The sequence below is a fragment of the Pleurodeles waltl genome, chromosome 6 (assembly GCF_031143425.1).
Source record: "Pleurodeles waltl isolate 20211129_DDA chromosome 6, aPleWal1.hap1.20221129, whole genome shotgun sequence".
NCBI classification, from domain to species: domain Eukaryota; kingdom Metazoa; phylum Chordata; class Amphibia; order Caudata; family Salamandridae; genus Pleurodeles; species Pleurodeles waltl.
The window spans coordinates 1639048712-1639065967 of NC_090445.1; the positions used below are offsets into that span (position 1 = coordinate 1639048712).

The 17256-nt window shown below is 42.7% G+C and overlaps 1 protein-coding gene across 1 annotated transcript in view; it reads right to left on the reverse strand.

The window, feature by feature from the left end:
• MORN5 (MORN repeat containing 5) overlaps positions 1-17256 on the reverse strand; it is a 79096-nt gene that overhangs the window by 30512 nt on the left and 31328 nt on the right. The window contains exons 3-4 of the mRNA XM_069241537.1: positions 1710-1821; positions 880-1011 (exon numbers count right to left, since the gene is read on the reverse strand). Of these exons, the coding sequence (XP_069097638.1) occupies positions 880-1011; positions 1710-1821 (244 nt within the window). The remainder of the gene's footprint in view (positions 1-879; positions 1012-1709; positions 1822-17256) is intronic.

A 17256-nucleotide genomic window follows, 5' to 3' on the forward strand; every position in this document is an offset into this window, starting at 1 on the left:
GAAAAGATGTAAACTTGATTTGAGTACACCTAGGTGGTTACAAAGTACTACACCAAAATTGGTACACAATTTTGAACGATAGCAAAACTTACAATAGCAATTAGAGCTTTTGGAATGCACATACTAAAATTAAGCTCAACGTTTCTCTTGAAAGCACACATTCAAAGGAAACTACGAAAGATACAGATTACAAATAAAATAGAGCTAGCTACTGGTAATGCCATGCTGTCACAAAAGTGGAAACTGCATGATAAAATGGCCTGATTTACACCCTGGAGGATGGAGTAATGTCTGTCTGGGTGGCTGAGGACTTAATGTTTGACATCCTGACAGACTACCATCCATACTGTACGTAACCGCTTTTACAGTGGTTTCTGTCAGGGTAGAAAAAGTTGGTGGATGATGGAAAAACAGAAAACTAATGATCATCACATCCCACAGATACATAATTTAGGAAATCATAAATAACAAAAGGGTGATCGTGTGACTCCATTGATACCATGCCAGGCACTGCTAAGTTCGAAATGACTTACAACAAAAAATTGAACTGGCCAAATAATTAAACCCATCACAGCCTTCTTCAGACACTACTGTGGTCTCGACCCACAGCTTCAGAAACCTTGGTCAGTTTCAGAATGGAGAATATTGTGCCTCAACCAAATGAATATTGATCAGAAGGTCAATAAACTAATAACAGACAACAGGCTTAACTTTTTAACAATTAATCACAAAGATGTTATATTCAGCCCAACTTAAAATATACTTTTTAAAATTATAGTACCAGACAGCATTAATAGTAAATTCAATCATTACCTTAAAGCACACAAACGTATTTAGAAATAATAATTGTGGGTGCTAGAAAATCAGAAGAAGACCAACCTGCATTTCTTAAGAATTGATTTGTGTAGTCATTCACAACACGAGTCACCGGGTCATAAAATCCATCCCCGCAATCATAGCACCCTTTAGGGATTTCTCTGGGAGGATCCAAGTCTGTAAGCTGGGAACGGCCTGAAAAAGAAAGAATCTAAAGGATAAAAACTTTTACATGCGAATACATTTATTCATTTGTATTTTATATTGAGATAGTATTTCAATACACCAGTTATAAAAGAGAAGAACGTGAAAAATACTGAAAGCGAATTCTATGATAATAAATGCTGATTTACCACAAATATCACATTAAGTTGACATTAGAATCACCCCTCCAAAGATTAGCTGGTGGACACAGTTGTAGGTAAACGTTTCATGGCCATTTTCTTTAAGCAGTATAATGATGCAGAAATACAAAGCTCTGTACCATGTTCAAATCTCTGGCTCCAGGGTAGCAGTGTATTGCTATCCTGCCATTATCTAAAAAATAAGGCTTCGCACAACTTTGCAACTTCATGAATTTTGTTGACTTTGCACACCTTGGCCTGTTAGCAAACGGTCCGGTAACAAAACATATTGGCAGGAGAATTTTCCAGGCAAAACATTTTCTTGAAAAAAAGTTTCTTTGTTGGAGAACAGGTTTTACTGCTTTATTTCAGCCATGAACACTTAATATTAAATTGTCAAAGCTGCAGTAAGCGAAGTTCGAAAACTTTGACCACCCAAATCAAAATCTGCCTATTTTAATTTGAATATTGTGTTCACGTAGTCCAGAATACACTCACGCTTACAAACCCAGCTAGTTTTCCATACATTTCTGTTTCAATTTATTGTACCTGCAGGTTTCAGACCATTACATATTTCAGTATTAAATCTTCTGTCATATCCATCGCAGTAAAGCCATTTCTTCTCTTTGTATTCGAGACCATCTGTGAAGGTATATGTTCCCTACAAAGCAACGTCAAGTAAACAAATAAAGCAAGGATTTATTTTACAATGATCTGTCAATAATACAGGCAATATATAAATAATCAATAAAAAACTGCTCTTAATCAGCAATGTCCATTTGAAATATGCAATTATAATTATTCAATGAGCATATATGAAACCTAGCAACTGTAAAATTCCAAGCGAATGGCAGGGGATGCCATCAACTAGAGATTGTGATTACAGCATTTATTGATATATTGGCAGATAGGGTACTCCGTTGTAATGGCGACAGAGTTCCCTCCCCACCAATAGAGTGGCGTGCCCCGCAGCATTTATATGCAGGTGGACCTTAGGATTAATCACGGAATAGGCTACTCTGTCAGGGTCATTGGAGAAATGGCTACATGTCTGCCATCCCAATGTAGATGGGTGGACAAGTAGTCATTGTTTACTGTGCTTTTTGTCTGGCAATAAGGAACATCAAAAACATTATAATGTACCTCCCGCCATGGGAGAAGCCTCCCATGGTGAGGGGAGCATTACTTTTTTCATTTAAAAAAGAAAATCCAGTTTCAGAATTTTCTTTTTGAATAGAAAAAAAGAATACTGTTTGCTACAGGGCTGTGTCCTTCCGATGCAGCCCTGTAGCAAACAATAAAATGCATTGAGAGGAAGGAACTGCTGTGACGCGATTCCTACCAATGCCTTTATAAATGGAAGCCAGTTAGGAAGTCATTTTTAAATCTGGCGGGCAGAGTAGTCTTGGCCTGGCAGGTAAAAGTACTCCGCCAGGCCAAGGGAGAATACCCAGTCCGCCAGAATATAAATCTGGCCCTAAATTTTCAATGGATCACTAATTTACATTTTTAACTGGAGCCTGAGGACCTCACCAACGACTGACCCATCACTTATCTACCCTTCAGTGGATCATCGAAAAAGCAGTCTCGGCTTGACTACAAGATCATGTCAATGCTAATCATTCCCTTCACGACTACCCATCTGGCTCACGCTGCCACACAGAGACCACTACCCTACACACATCATAGATGATAGCCTCCATTACCACAGATGATGTCGCGCCGCGGCCGCGAGGACAGGCCGGCGCGGCACTTTGGAGACGCTGCAGCCCGCAAACAGGCCACGGGGGAAGCCGCGGCTCGAGTCAGGGGTCGCGGCACTCGCCGCGCCCCCTTTCTTCGTCCGCCGCTTCCAGGGCAGACGCGGTAGGGGAAGAGACTCTGAGTTGGGTCTCAAACCTGCCGCGCATAGCGCATTCAGCGCGCATAACACTCCTTTTAATTTACACATGTTTGGGACAACCAGGTAAACCCTCTTTGCCCTCACTTACCGGTCACACTGGCAAAAGCCGAATGCATGCACATGATTGCCTTTTATGCATGCTTTTCCCTTTCCCAGCATGCTGTTCACATCCTCTCTTCCCTGCATGCATTACTTCTCTTTTCTAGATGCATGTTCTCTGTCATTAATCATGACTTTTCCCCAATCCAAGATGGTGGTATTTCTACTTCCTGTTTTTCACTTCCTGTCTAGGGGTATATAAGGGGAATCTAGCTTCTTTCTCATTGCGTTGCAACACTCCTGTGGTGGTAGTCACGCTCCGGCTGGTTTCCTCTTGTGAAGTCAGTTATTCTTGACCTGTCTTTCCTCTCCAGTATTCCTGAACTCCAGTATCTTCCGTCCTAACGTCCTTGTGTCCTCCTTCTGTTTCAGGGAGTTCCTGTTGGAGGTTTTTTTTACCCTTTTTGGGGTTTTTCCTCTGGGACTCCTTCTGGAGGGCACGGCCGATAGTATTAGCTTACTATTGTCAAACAGCACCGTGGCTACCGGAAGGGGTCGCCCCTAACTCGGCCAAAGCAGGACCTGCAGGAACCGGGGCCGTTCACCACCTCTCACCAACCTCGACGGTAAGCCCAGGGAGAATCGTGACAGATTGCAACGCCAAAAACTCCAGTTGCAGTCCGGAACCATGGATAATCCAGTGATGAATACAGAACCAACAAGCCAGACCCTGCTCATGACTATACAACAACAGGCTCAAGAACTCCAACAGCTACGTACCGAAAACACTGTCTACCGACAAGCCTTTGCCTCTAGAACCACTGATGTTCCCACGGTATCCCCCACTACACCTCGTTTCTCCGGGGATCCTAACAAATTGAGAGAATTCCTGGATGCCTTGACGGTCTATTTCGCCCCTCACAATTTGTGCAAGACAAGACCAAGGTGGGGTATTTGATTAGCGCCCTATCTGGCCCAGCCTTAGCATGGGCATCTCCTTTAGTGATAAGCAATGACCCTAGCCTGTCTAATTATTCCAACTTTGTCACTACCTTTAAACAGATGTTTGAGCGCCCTGGACTCGAGTCTTCAGCAGAAGAAGCTCTCTGCGATATCCAATAAGGAAATCAGGATGTATTACAATACATCACTCGTTTCAGACAATTGGCACCAGAGACGTCCTGGGTGGAACTTACCTTGGTGACTGTTTCGCAGGGGTCTCAGAGAGGACATTAAGGATGAACTGGTGCACTCTGCCAGAATAGAGAATCTTAAGGGGTTGATGGATCAGACTTTGACGATAGAATATCGGTTAAATGAGCGAAGAATGGAGAAAAAGAAAAGTCGTTTACCATCACACTCAGTGACGTCTCGCACTTTCCCTCATCGTACCGAAGAAGTTCGTCCTGAAACTAAGGGTGCTACTGAAGAAGAGCCGATGCAAATCGATACGGCTCGAGGGCTTTTATCATCTATTGAACGAGAAAACAGACGAAGGAAGGGACTTTGTCTGTATTGTGGTGCAGCTGGTCACCTAATTCTCACCTGTCCAGTCCGTCCAGCCAAGCCTTTGGGAAACGCCAATTCCCGTGCTCAGTGAGAAGGGTGAGGATGGGATATCGCAAAATACCTTCCATTTGTTCTTCTAGGGAGGAAGGAACTGCTCTTTTCCTTTTACCAGTTATCCTCCACTTAACTGATGGCCAGGAAGAAAGAACTCTTGCCTTGTTGGACTGTGGAGCCAGTGGTATCTACCTAGATGAAGCGTGGGCAAGGGAAAGACAGATTGTGCAAATACCTAAGGAGGTACCAGAACAAGTCCACACGGTGGATGGATCGCTCTTGGCCTTAGGACCCATACAGTATACCACCCCTACCTTCTGTCTCCAATTCGGGAAACACCAAGAAAATCTTTCGTTCGATTTAATTTTGTCACCACATCACGTTATGATCCTGGGAATTCCATGGCTCACACGGCATAACCCTTACATCAACTGAGAAACAAGAACTATTTCTTTGTCCTCTCACTTCTGCCAACACCACTGCTACCTAGCAGGAGACTATTGGTCCCCAAAAAGTCTTTTAACAGCACCCCCTAAGGTGGGATGTTCTATTAACGTCCTACAGGGAGTACCCAGTCATTATCAAGAATATGCCGATGTATTCCAGAAACCAGAAAGACCTGAACTGCCACCCCATAGAGAATACGATTGCGCCATTCCTTTGGAACCAGATGCTGTGGTTCCTTTTGGGCGAATGTACTCTCTAACAGAGCCTGAGAAGCAGATCCTTAAGGAAAACCTAGAGGAGAACATACAGAGTGGATTGATTGCTCCCTCCTCTTCACCTGCAGGAGCCCCTCTCTTCTTTGTGCCTAAGAAGACGAAAGACTTGCGTCCCTGTATTGACTTTAGAGGATTAAACAAAATCACTACTAAGGATCGGTACCCGCTACCTCTTATTAAGGACATCTTGGAAGCTGTCAGAGGGGCAAAAAGATTCACCAAGCTGGATCTCAGAGGAGCATACCATCTTTTAAGGATAAAGGAAGGGGATGAGTGGAAGACCGCCTTCAGAACACCTTTCGGTCACTATGAATATCGAGTAATGCCATTTGGACTCACCAATGCCCCTTCCATTTTTCAAAGGTTCATGGACTCTATTTTTTCCGATCTTCTACAGCAAACAGTGGTTGTTTATCTAGACAACATTTTAATATTTTCTGTCCACCCGGAACAACACTCTAAACATGTCTTCCAAATCCTAGAGAGACTCAGACAACACCATTTATTCTGCAAACCAGAAAAGTGCGAGTTTGATCGAACAGAGGTAAAATACTTGGGATATTGCATTAACCAAACTGGGGTCGCCATGGATTCAGATAAGGTGCAAGCTATACTGGATTGGCCGTCTCCCTCTTCCATCAAAGAAACTCAGTGTTTTTTGGGATTGGCCAATTTCTATCGACAATTTATAGCGGACTTTGCCCAGAGAACCAGTTACATTACTCAAACCCTTAAAAAAGATAATCTAAAGAAGGGCTTTTGTTGGACACAGGACCCAGAGTTAGCCTTTCAAGACTTAAAGAAAGCCTTCATTCAAGCTCCAATTTTACGGCACCCAGACACCAGCAAACAGTTCATCGTTGTCGCAGACGCCTCCGAAAGAACCATAGGGGCTGCTTTACTGCAAAAACAAGACGATGATGAGTTAGAGCACCCTGTATTCTACCTTTCACACATCTTATCCGATTCACAGCAGAACTATTCAGTGTTAGAACGAGAGTTACCCGACTTGAAGACCGCGTGCATGGAATGGAGACACTTCCTGATGGGCTCGAAAGAACCCTTTGAAGCCCGGACAGATCACCGAAACTTACAATGCTTGAGAAACGTTCAGTGTCAGAATAGCCGGCAGGCTCAATGGGCTTTCTTTTTCAGTCAATATGACTTTTATATCACATACATCCCTAGTTCTCAGAATATCCTGGCTGACGCCTTGTCTCGGCGTTACCCTGAGTGTAGCGATTCTCATGTACAGAACCTATTTGAAAGTAACAAGATCATTGGTTTAGTACAGACATTTCTAGATCAGGTCTAGTCCGAATATTCCCATCTAGGAACTACAGAGCTGAATAAGTTGCGCCCGCAACTTCATATAGATCAAGGCTACTATTACCATAATAAGGCCCTGTTCTTACCCACTAAGTTAGTACAGACTGAAGCCTTACGTATGTGCCATGATTCCCCCATCGCAGGTCATCGCGGAATGAAAGCTACCCAAGAGCTTCTGCTTCGCTCCTTCAGGTGGCCAACTCTCAAGGCGGATACTCAAGACTATGTATCATCCTGTCCTATATGTGCTCAAGCTAAGACGCCCCGTACTAAACCAGTGGGATTACTTCGCCCATTACCTGTTCCCCCAGGTCCATGGCACACTATCTCCACTGATTTCATGTGCTCTTTACCCTCTTCAGTGGGAAATCAAGTAATTATGGTAACCGTTGACTCCTTCACTAAAATGGCTCATTTCACGGCATTAAGAAAGTTACCAACGGCAAAGGAATTAAGCCAAATCTTTACACAAGAAATCTTTCGACTTCATGGATTACCTCAGGTCATTATCTCGGATCGGGGTCCTCAATATATCTCCCGCTTCTGGAAACAGTTCTGTAAGACGCTGGGGATAGAAGTGGCCTTATCATCAGGGTTCCATCCTCAAACTAAAGGACAGACAGAACGACTAAATCAAGGCCTCGAACAATATTTACGCAGCTTCTGCAATGCTACGCAGAGTAATTGGTCAACCTATTTACCACTGGCAGAATTCTCCTACAACAACTCAATACACAGGGCCTCGAAAGTCTCCCCTTTCCATGGATCTTACGGTTTCCATCCTAAGGCCTTTCCAACGCCCCTGAAAGATATTTGCAATCTCCCGGCCATCTCCTCCTATGTTCGGCAGCTACGGAGAGTCCAACGTGTTATCCATTCCAACCTTGTGGCCACTAAGTCACGCATGAAAAGAATGGCTGATAAAAGACGTTGTGAGGCTCCACAATATCAGGTCCACGATAAGGTTTGGCTTTCCTCTAGATTTTTACCTCTCCGACTTACCCAGAACAAATTTAAGCCTCGTTATTATGGTCCACTCCTGATTCTCCGGAAGATTAATCCAGTTTCTGTGCGTCTTCGTTTACCCCAGACATGGAAGATTCATCCTGTGTTCCATGTCTCACAACTTAAACCTTACCTTCCTGATCCTTATCACAGACAATTTTCCTATCCTCCCCATCTACTGATTGATGACGTACCCGAATACGAGGTCCAGGAAATCTGTGACTCTCGGTTTTTCCATGGGCGCCTTCAATATCGTGTTCATTGGAAAGGTTACCCTATGAGTGAGTGTTCCTGGGAAGATGCCCCTTCAGTTCATGCCCCTCTTTTGGTCCGTCGCTTTTTCCGGCTTTTCCCTCACAAACCTGAGGCCTCCGTGGGACGGGACCTACTGTTGCGCCGCAAGCACGGGCCGCCGCGGCGCGGCACTTTGGAGACGCTGCGGCCCGCAAACAGGCCGCGGGGGAAGCCTCGGCTCAAGTCAGGGGTCGCGGCACTTGCCGCGCCCCCTTTCTTCGTCCGCCGCTTCCAGGGCAGACGCGGCAGGGGAAGAGACTCCGAGTTGGGTCTCAAACCTGCCGTGCATAGCGCATTCAGCGCGCATAACACTCCTTTTAATTTACACATGTTTGGGATACCCAGGTAAACCCTCTTTGCCCTCACTTACCGGTCACACTGGCAAAAGCCGAATGCATGCACATGATTGCCTTTTATGCATGCTTTTCCCTTTCCCAGCATGCTGTTCACATCCTCTCTTCCCTGCATGCATTACTTCTCTTTTCTAGATGCATGTTCTCTATCATTAATCATGACTTTTCCCCAATCCAAGATGGTGGTATTTCTACTTCCTGTTTTTCACTTCCTGTCTAGGGGTATATAAGGGGAATCTAGCTTCTTTCTCATTGCGTTGCAACACTCATGTGGTGGTAGTCACGCTCCGGCTGGTTTCCTCTTGTGAAGCCAGTTATTCTTGACCTGTCTTTCGTCTCCAGTATTCCTGAACTCCAGTATCTTCCGTCCTAACGTCCTTGTGTCCTCCTTCTGTTTCAGGGAGTTCCTGTTGGAGGTTTTTTACCCTTTTGGGGGGTTTTCCTCTGGGACTCCTTCTGGAGGGTACGGACTGTAGTGGCTTACTATTGTCAAACAGCACCGTGGCTACCGAAAGGGTTCGCCCCTACCTCAGCCAAAGCAGGACCTGCAGGAACCAGGGCCGTTCACCACCTCTCACCAACCTCGACGGTAAGCCCAGGGTGAATCGTGACAGATGAAGAGGACCATTGCCTCCTGATATTGCAGAATATCTTTGCTGTCTTCAATGCAGTCAACTATCTCACCCATTTCTACACTCTAGAATTTTGAATGAGATTCACTACCAATGTCCTTCCCTGGTTTCCTCCCACCTTTCCAACCAACACCAGTTCGATCACATGGGTACCTCCAGGTTGCAAAACATTCCTATAATTGGAAAATTCCATAGGATTCCATACTGTCACCTGATACATGGAGCCCCTTGGGGTTCTTCTCACAGATCACAGCAGTCTCCTCTGCTCCAGACATCCAAAGTCTCAAACAATGTTTGCATCTGAACCAGGCCTGAATGTTCAGTGTCTACCTGAAGTCGAACACCAACAACACAGACTTTCTGTTATCCGCCAAGATCAACAAGCAAGAAACAGTACAAACCTGATTTACTGATATGAATATTTACAGCTTTGAACACCAACTTTCACTAAATGCCAAAGTACTTGGATTCACTGTGGACAACAATCTCACCTTCAAGAAACACACTGCCAAAAAAACAAGACAGTCTGGTTAAATAATTTCTTTGCTTTAAGTTCTATTCCAAGGGCTCCAAGACTCCACACTAGCTCCTAAGGGTAGTCTACACACTTCAGCATGTCTCATGGAGGGCCTGAAGAAACATCCTGATCGATCTCCACAGGATACCCTTGCCTTCAATGCCAAATGCAACATTTACAAAGCCATCACGGCCAGCACTCCTGCTTATCTTGCAGATAAGCTCACCATCTCCGGTAGCTCTCAGCATACTCAGAGCCAGAGCACCATCAGACTGGAGGATAAGAAGTGTAAAAAGAAGAAAAAAATGAGCCAGCAGTCCTTTCCCAACTATGCATCCAGGATTTGGAACAAAATTACCATATCCATCAACACTGACCCAGCACTGCTCCACTTTAGAAAATAATTGACGATGCACCTCTTTAAAGAACACAACATCAAAATAGGGTAAGAGTACACTTCTGCTCCCAGAACCCATCTACCTCTCCTGTCAGTTAACTGTATAGTTGCCTTTGACCCTGTACAGCACTCTGTTGTCTTTTGGCTTGGTTTGCGCTATACAAATACTACATGCATAAAAACATGGATACATCCACACGATAATGTGTGAAAATGTCCTGTTGGGATATGGCGAACTGTACATTGTATAGAAGTAAATAGTTTGCAAACAGAGCAACCTTTTGAAGCTTGACCAGTGCAATTGAGCAGAAATTGTATGTAGATGCCATGTTTGATATGTTAATTCAAACAGTAAAGTAAGAAATAAAGAACTTTAATAGCCATAGCAATTTTAAGAAAAAACATTTAAAATCTAAGAACAATAATAAGACAAAAATAAAGTTAAAGGAATAAAAAGTGTGAAAGTTATAGGCAGAATAAAAATTAGGACAGAAATTACTCAATTGTAAAAATAATTTATATTAAAAAAATGGAGCAGTAAACATAATGAAAAACATAAATAACTAAAATAAATGTTAACGAGCATTGTATCAAATGTCAAGAGAAATGACAAAATACTAAAAGACAAATTAGATTATCCATGAAAACTAATGTCTACATATAAAACATTCACATAAAAAAAAAAAAAATCAAATCTAAGAAATCTCCAAGGAGGAACAAAAGTAACCTATCGACCTTAAAAATGTAAGAGAATCAAAACTCTGAATAGGGTAAACATTTATGCCAATAAGGATAACATTACTCCTATTGTCAATTTATTGTTCTTAGCGCATAATCTCTTTGTCATTATAATGTTGGGAATATCCATGACACCAAGTGGCGGGACCAAAAACTACTTCCATAGGTGGCTACCTTTCAGTGTGTGTTTTGTTACCAATAGGATAGAGATCAGCAAAAGCCCTCTGGCAATGGGAAAGAGCCAAAAGGACCACGAATAACAGAATTGTGATATAGGTGATTGGTTTATTCTACTTTGTAATGACTGATTCCCATTCCCAATTTGTGTGTAGAATCCAAAGAAGTTCAGAAAGAGGCAAGGAAAACAAATGCAGCATTTGGCAACTCCAGATTAGCTGAACCTCCTGGCTAAGATTTGCATTGATTCGGGAAGACACCTTGATTGGGTAGTGATGGCAGAATGAGTGTAGGGTACTCGCTCAGCCACCCAGCCTATATAGTAGAGAGGAACATACAAGGAAAATGCAACTTACGCTGTCTTAGCCCTGATGGAGTGTGCCCAACATCATACGTAGATTGGGCTTTATACAGAGTGTACAAATGGATGTTATCCATCTGGCAATGGAGATCTTAGCCACTCAACTTTCATCAAGTAACAGAGAGTCGACTCAGCCAAGATGATATGATGACATGGAGGCTGATTTCTTCCTTCAGGTGGCTCTCACACACTAGTTTTGGAATATAAGAGGTTATTCCTTAGAACCACCCTACCCTTCTGAAAAGGTATGAACAGCTCTTACGTGCCTAAATGGCTGGATGTTGAAAGTAGTAGAAAAGCCTCTTTCCATGAAGAGAGTTTGACTTTGCGAAGACGACAACAGCTCAAAATGTTTGGGCTTCAGTTGAGAAAGTATACATTTATGTTCCTGGGAAGCAGAAAGATATTGTACCACAGTGAACTGATGTACCAGGCCCACCAAAATCTCTTTTTTTTTTAGCCTTGTTGCCAAGGAAATGATTTCTTCAAGCTCATTGCAGTAGGTTATAGTGACAGCGAGGTAGTTTTTACAAGTGTCCAACACCTCTGTTTCTGTCCGGTGAAGCAGAGGGACCACTGCATCACACACAGGCCATGGTAGAAGGTTGCTGTTACTTGTCAAAGTCCATTGGCAGAAACGGATCTATCTACTCTGGTACTGGGATTTGGTAGAGGATTGTGTTGTGGCAGCAGAAACCTCCACGTTCTTTGAGGGGCCTATATGCTGAAAGGCCAAATCCTCAGGAACCATACACTCAAGGTGAGCAGAAAAGGGAGTGGTGGAGCATTCACCTCCTCCACAGACAGAGTATCTCTCCTAGTGGGTAGTCAGACATGATCCCTTTGTAGGGGGGACGGAGCAGTGACCCCACAATTCCAAGGCTGGGACCAAGGACATCTGGTCTGGGGCATGAGTTGAATGCTCTTTACAGTTAATTTCAGGGCCGAGTTAGGTGCAGTTGAAGGGCACAGAATGGAAGGCAGGCCTGAGGTATCACTTTAATCCAAGACCTGGGGTTGTGGAGGCCTCTGGAACCACCAAATGAACACTGTTTGTTGAATAAGAAGAAGTTGACTCTTTGGTTGACAGGTGTAACACTAGTGTTACGAGGGAAGGTCCTTGTCTGAGTAGAGTTTAAAACTGAATTCTATTAAGCTGACTTCTTTAGGTGGTACCCAAGATGCACGATCTTAGTCAATTTATTAAGAACCCATGTTTGTATTGCATCTTCAAAGTCAGGGCTTAAGCAGACTCCAAGTCTTCCCTGTATTTGGCATGAATGAGAATGTTGTTTGGATATCAGTAGCAGTGCATCTTGCGCCAATGAATAAAAACTGCCACTATGGTCATGATTTTGGTAAAGACAAGATGTGACATTGTGACTGAACAGTAGCACCCTGTATTCCTACCTTTGAGCCCAACCATGAACATGAGGTACTTCTAGTGTTCCTCTGGTATGGGGCACAAAAGTACACCCCAACTGTGTTCAAAGAACACTTCAATCTTTGCTGTATACAGTTGTCAAATCCTGGGCCAGAAGTAGCATCTTGAACTTTAGCTGGTGGAGAAACTGGTTTACATTGTAAAGAGACCAGATGCCTCAGAACCACCCAACCCACTTTTACCCTAGAAGGAAGAGGTGGGATATGTATCACTGTCCCATTTTTGAATTCTCACCTTTACTCAGTATTTCAGTAACCAGTTGGGCTTCCAAAAGATTGATTTTTGGGATTGCCTGCAACCTAGACCTGTAAGTCTCATAGGCATCTCCACTGGAGGTATCTATAAAAACAGGAGTTTGTGAAGTTCATATTCCTCTTGCACTGTAGAGAATGGCTTCACAAAATTCCAATCCCAGATATCTGTGAGTCAGGATATGCCTACATGGTCCTATCTCTTGAAACCTCAAGTCACACCAAGTGAGAAAGTAGTGTTTCTCGCCATATTGGGTGTTTCATGCATGTGTCAACCCTTCCACCACATCTACCTAAGGGCCTTGTGCCATCAGTTCAACAAAACTCTCGTCATGGGTAAATATCCCAGGGACAGGTGACCCGTATAGAAGGTCTTTTACCTAAGCACCCTGGAGAAAGTCTCTTTCTGTTTCCAAAGAAACAGTCACTTATGATGACCAAGTAGGCAGCCCAATACTAACGGAGAATGTCTTCCATTCCAAGCCTCCCGTTGTACAATGAGCTTGTGTATTAAATCTCAGGAGAAATGCTCTAAGATAATGATCATGTCCGATCAAGGAAAGGTCTGGGCATATCAAATGGCTAGATTTAAAGCATGAGAAGAAGCTAGGGAGTAAGAGTAAGCGACCCTACCTAGTCCAGTGATTGGTTACTTCCAACAATGAATACCCCTCTGTATTTTCTCACACGGGTGTGATAGTGAGCTCACAGGACCTTTCAGATTTGACAACAATGCAGGTGCCAAGGTATTTCAAATCTGTGGTTTGAATGGTTACTTTGGAATGCAGTGTCCTGTGGTAGTACATCAGCAAGGTGGGACAAAGACCAGCCTGCCCCAGTTCACCAATATCCTATAAAGCTCTAGAATTTCCATTAATTGTTGTCCAGTCCATTATTGGCAGTGCATGAAAAGAAGCGTGTCAGTTGGATATAAGGATCCATGAGCTGCAATCAATCAATCAAGAAATCTTTATTCAGAGCACTCATGACTCCATAAAACAGACATAAATACAATATATAAGAAAACACATCATTATATAAGAAAATGAAAAAAACATTAGATAAAAAAAATCAAATATAAACAGATTTCAATCTGAGCTCGAAATAATTAATTTTGATGCTATTACAGAAAAACTCACAAGATACATTTCCTTGTCCTCACAAAAACATATTAAAAATCTTGCTACAGAGAAACAAACAAAATGGGAGTGGAGCTGCTGTAGAAATAATAATGCCGGCTTCCATTGGACAAAGGAGACGCCCTTCAAAAGGGGTAAAATATACTTCTTCCGTGAAGCATGATAAAAACCACAGAGGAATACAGGATGTAAAACTGATTGTTTGGAAAAATCGTCACATGGACACACTGGTAAGTTAAAAAGGCCATTTGCCCCATCCATAAAAGGGGCATACAAGTGTTTAAATGAAATCTAGTCAACATAAATCATTGAAACAGGTTAGTCACCCAACAAAGATATTGTTAAGTTCCAGGATGTGTCAGCAATGTATTGTGAACAACAGTTACTTTACTCATTTCGGTCTTCCAGTGCTTAATTTGTAAATAAACAGGTGCAGGTGCTCAAAGCCCTCCTCTTAAACATGCGGCTGCCGCAATTAAATATGCGAACACGGAATACTGAGGCAGTGTAATCCTGAAGCCGTCTCGGGCCTCTTCAATCCATTTTAAGGTACTCCCTGCCACCTCAGCTCACTCTTGCAGCTTTCTGCTTTCTCCCATTGTGACTCTTTCGTTTTTCTCTTCCTCTGTTTTTGCCATATGTGTCTTTTGCTCGCAGTGAGTGCTTGAGGCAGAAAGATAAGCGCCGGCCCGCAAAAATAAGTGCCGGTTCTCAGCACCAGAAACAACAAGCACAAATTAAGCACTGAGGCCTTCGCACGGTCATTCTTTCTGAACTCAAGCAGAGACCGCTGTAGATCTTTCCTCCCTATTTTATGCAGACCTTGGGGGTCAGTAAAATAATTAACTTGCCCAACTTCATACCGAGAGTCTAAATATAGTTAAATCAAGGGATAGGGCTGACACCATCCAGAGACAAACAAGCTCTAATTACATCACAGTTTAACTCCGCCTCTGGTTTAAACCAGACTGTATGCCACAATAAAAAAGGGGCAATTCCCATTTAGTCCTAAATAAAAGACATTCCTAACTCACTGTGACAGATATAATTTGCACTACTGGAGGAATAGTGAGCAAACCCTTAAAAAAATGATTTCCACTACCTGGAGTGGAGACAAACAAACATGGCCCTATACCGCTGCCCCATAATAAACACCCAGGACTGCTTTATTCTTAAAAAGATTCAAAATTTCCCTGACCTGCTTGCACCTCAATCTTCCGAAAAAACGATCCACTGCATATAGTGTTATGTCAAAGTACAACTTCTTAGTGGCTCTATGTTTATAACATGGGACTACCAGGCTAAAAATAATCCCCACATGAGGAATTGTCCATCTCAATGATTTTCACACTGAAGAAAAAATTATCTGGACATTTTCTTACCATGCCCTACTAACATAACAAATGTTTTACCCCCTGTTGACTTTCAAGCCTAGGCCCTCCACGAAAGCCACAAAACTGTCTAAGAGGGGTTGTAATGAGTTGCTGGTACGTGACATCAAAACAGCATCATCCGCATACAATAAAATAGGGACTGGCCGAGAGCCAATATATGGTACATCCAAAGATTTAGTTATCATAAATTTGTTAATGACATTATTATAAAGCTTAAAAAGAAAGAGGGTTAATATGCACCGGTCTCTGCCCCTCCCCCGTCAACTCTGATGTGTTCTGTGCATTCTCCAGCATGGCCAAAACGTGCTGAGGCTACAATCTCTGAATAAAATGGATGGATAAAATAAACAATATTAGGATCCATCCCAAGATCTAGTGATAGCTCACATAACAACAAACGATTGACTAAATCAAAAGTAGATAACTGGTCCATAAAAGACAGATACAAGGTATCCTGTTTGTACTTATCAATCATCAAAGCCAAGTTGAGACATTGTTCTGTCTTCTCAGTTGCCTTCCTAAAACTATATTGAACAGTTGTGATAGCTTTTTTAACCGATGCCCACACTTCTAATCTAGCCAAAAGTATCCTCCCGCCAACTTGAATTACGGAATCAAGAAGCAAGATAGGCCTATGGAAAGCCAGCTCGGCTTTATTTTTCTTCTTAAAAATGGGGACAATCACTGACTTTCTTCAGAAGGGAGGAGGAACTATTTTGGCAACAGCTTTTAGAACATTAGCTAACAATGAAGCCCAGAGGTCAATGCATCCAATAAATAGATCCAAAGGAACGCTGTAAAGACAGGGGCGTTACCTTAATGGGATCCATTAAGTGCCTCAATGACTACCCTATATTCATATACGATTCCACTTACCATGCCTACCCATTGTCACATTTAGCTTCCTCCTGTGGTACATCCTCAGCTGAATATATAGTAGAGATATGGGAAATCCACTCACTTGCAGGGATGTTGGATTTAATTGTCAGTCCGCTATCCTCCCAAAGAAAGGGATTATTAACAGTCCTCCAAAATGTAACATTATCTCCTCGCCTTCAATAGGATACTCCTGTGCTTCATCCCTGAGCATCTGCCTCCTGTGTTTGAGATCCCTTATAAGATTATCTACACTGTTGGATGGCCACTGTATCCTTCGGGACTGTTTTCAGAGCGCTCAAGAGGGCCTTAAAGTCACCCCTACAATTTGTATTGAACCAGCCTGTTTTTATTTTTTACAATCTCAGTGAACGCATTAGTTCCGACTTTATATGAGACGGCAAGGAAACAAAAGATTGGACTATAATATTCTCTAGGATACTGTCATTTAGACACAGTTTTACCTGTTCTCTATATTGAGCAATCAGTTCACTTAAGACTCTCTTTATTAATTAAAACCCATTTCAGGGCCACCCCGTTCTTACGGCTGACTGCTAACTCCTTACCCAATAAGAATTTCCAGTCTATCTCAAACTTGATATCAGATCTAGCTATCACAGGATTATAGTCACTAAAACATAAAGAATGTACATAAAAAACATTACCAAGGGCACAACCATTGCCTGACACTAAAATGAAATATCTAGTGCTGGCCTTAACATGTCCAGCGATGACAACCTCATGGCTACTGAGATCGAAAAATCTGAGGCAAACAATAAATTATACTGTATTAAGATGTTATTTAAAGCCTCTCAATCCCTAGAGTGCAAGAAATGTATAGACAACTCCCCCTTATAGATCAACCAGCAGCAGATTCTGCTAGAATTTAAACTGCAGCGTTGTATGTTACCATCCTCAATCCAGAGAATAAACAGCTCGACCGGGCATGAATTTACAAATGT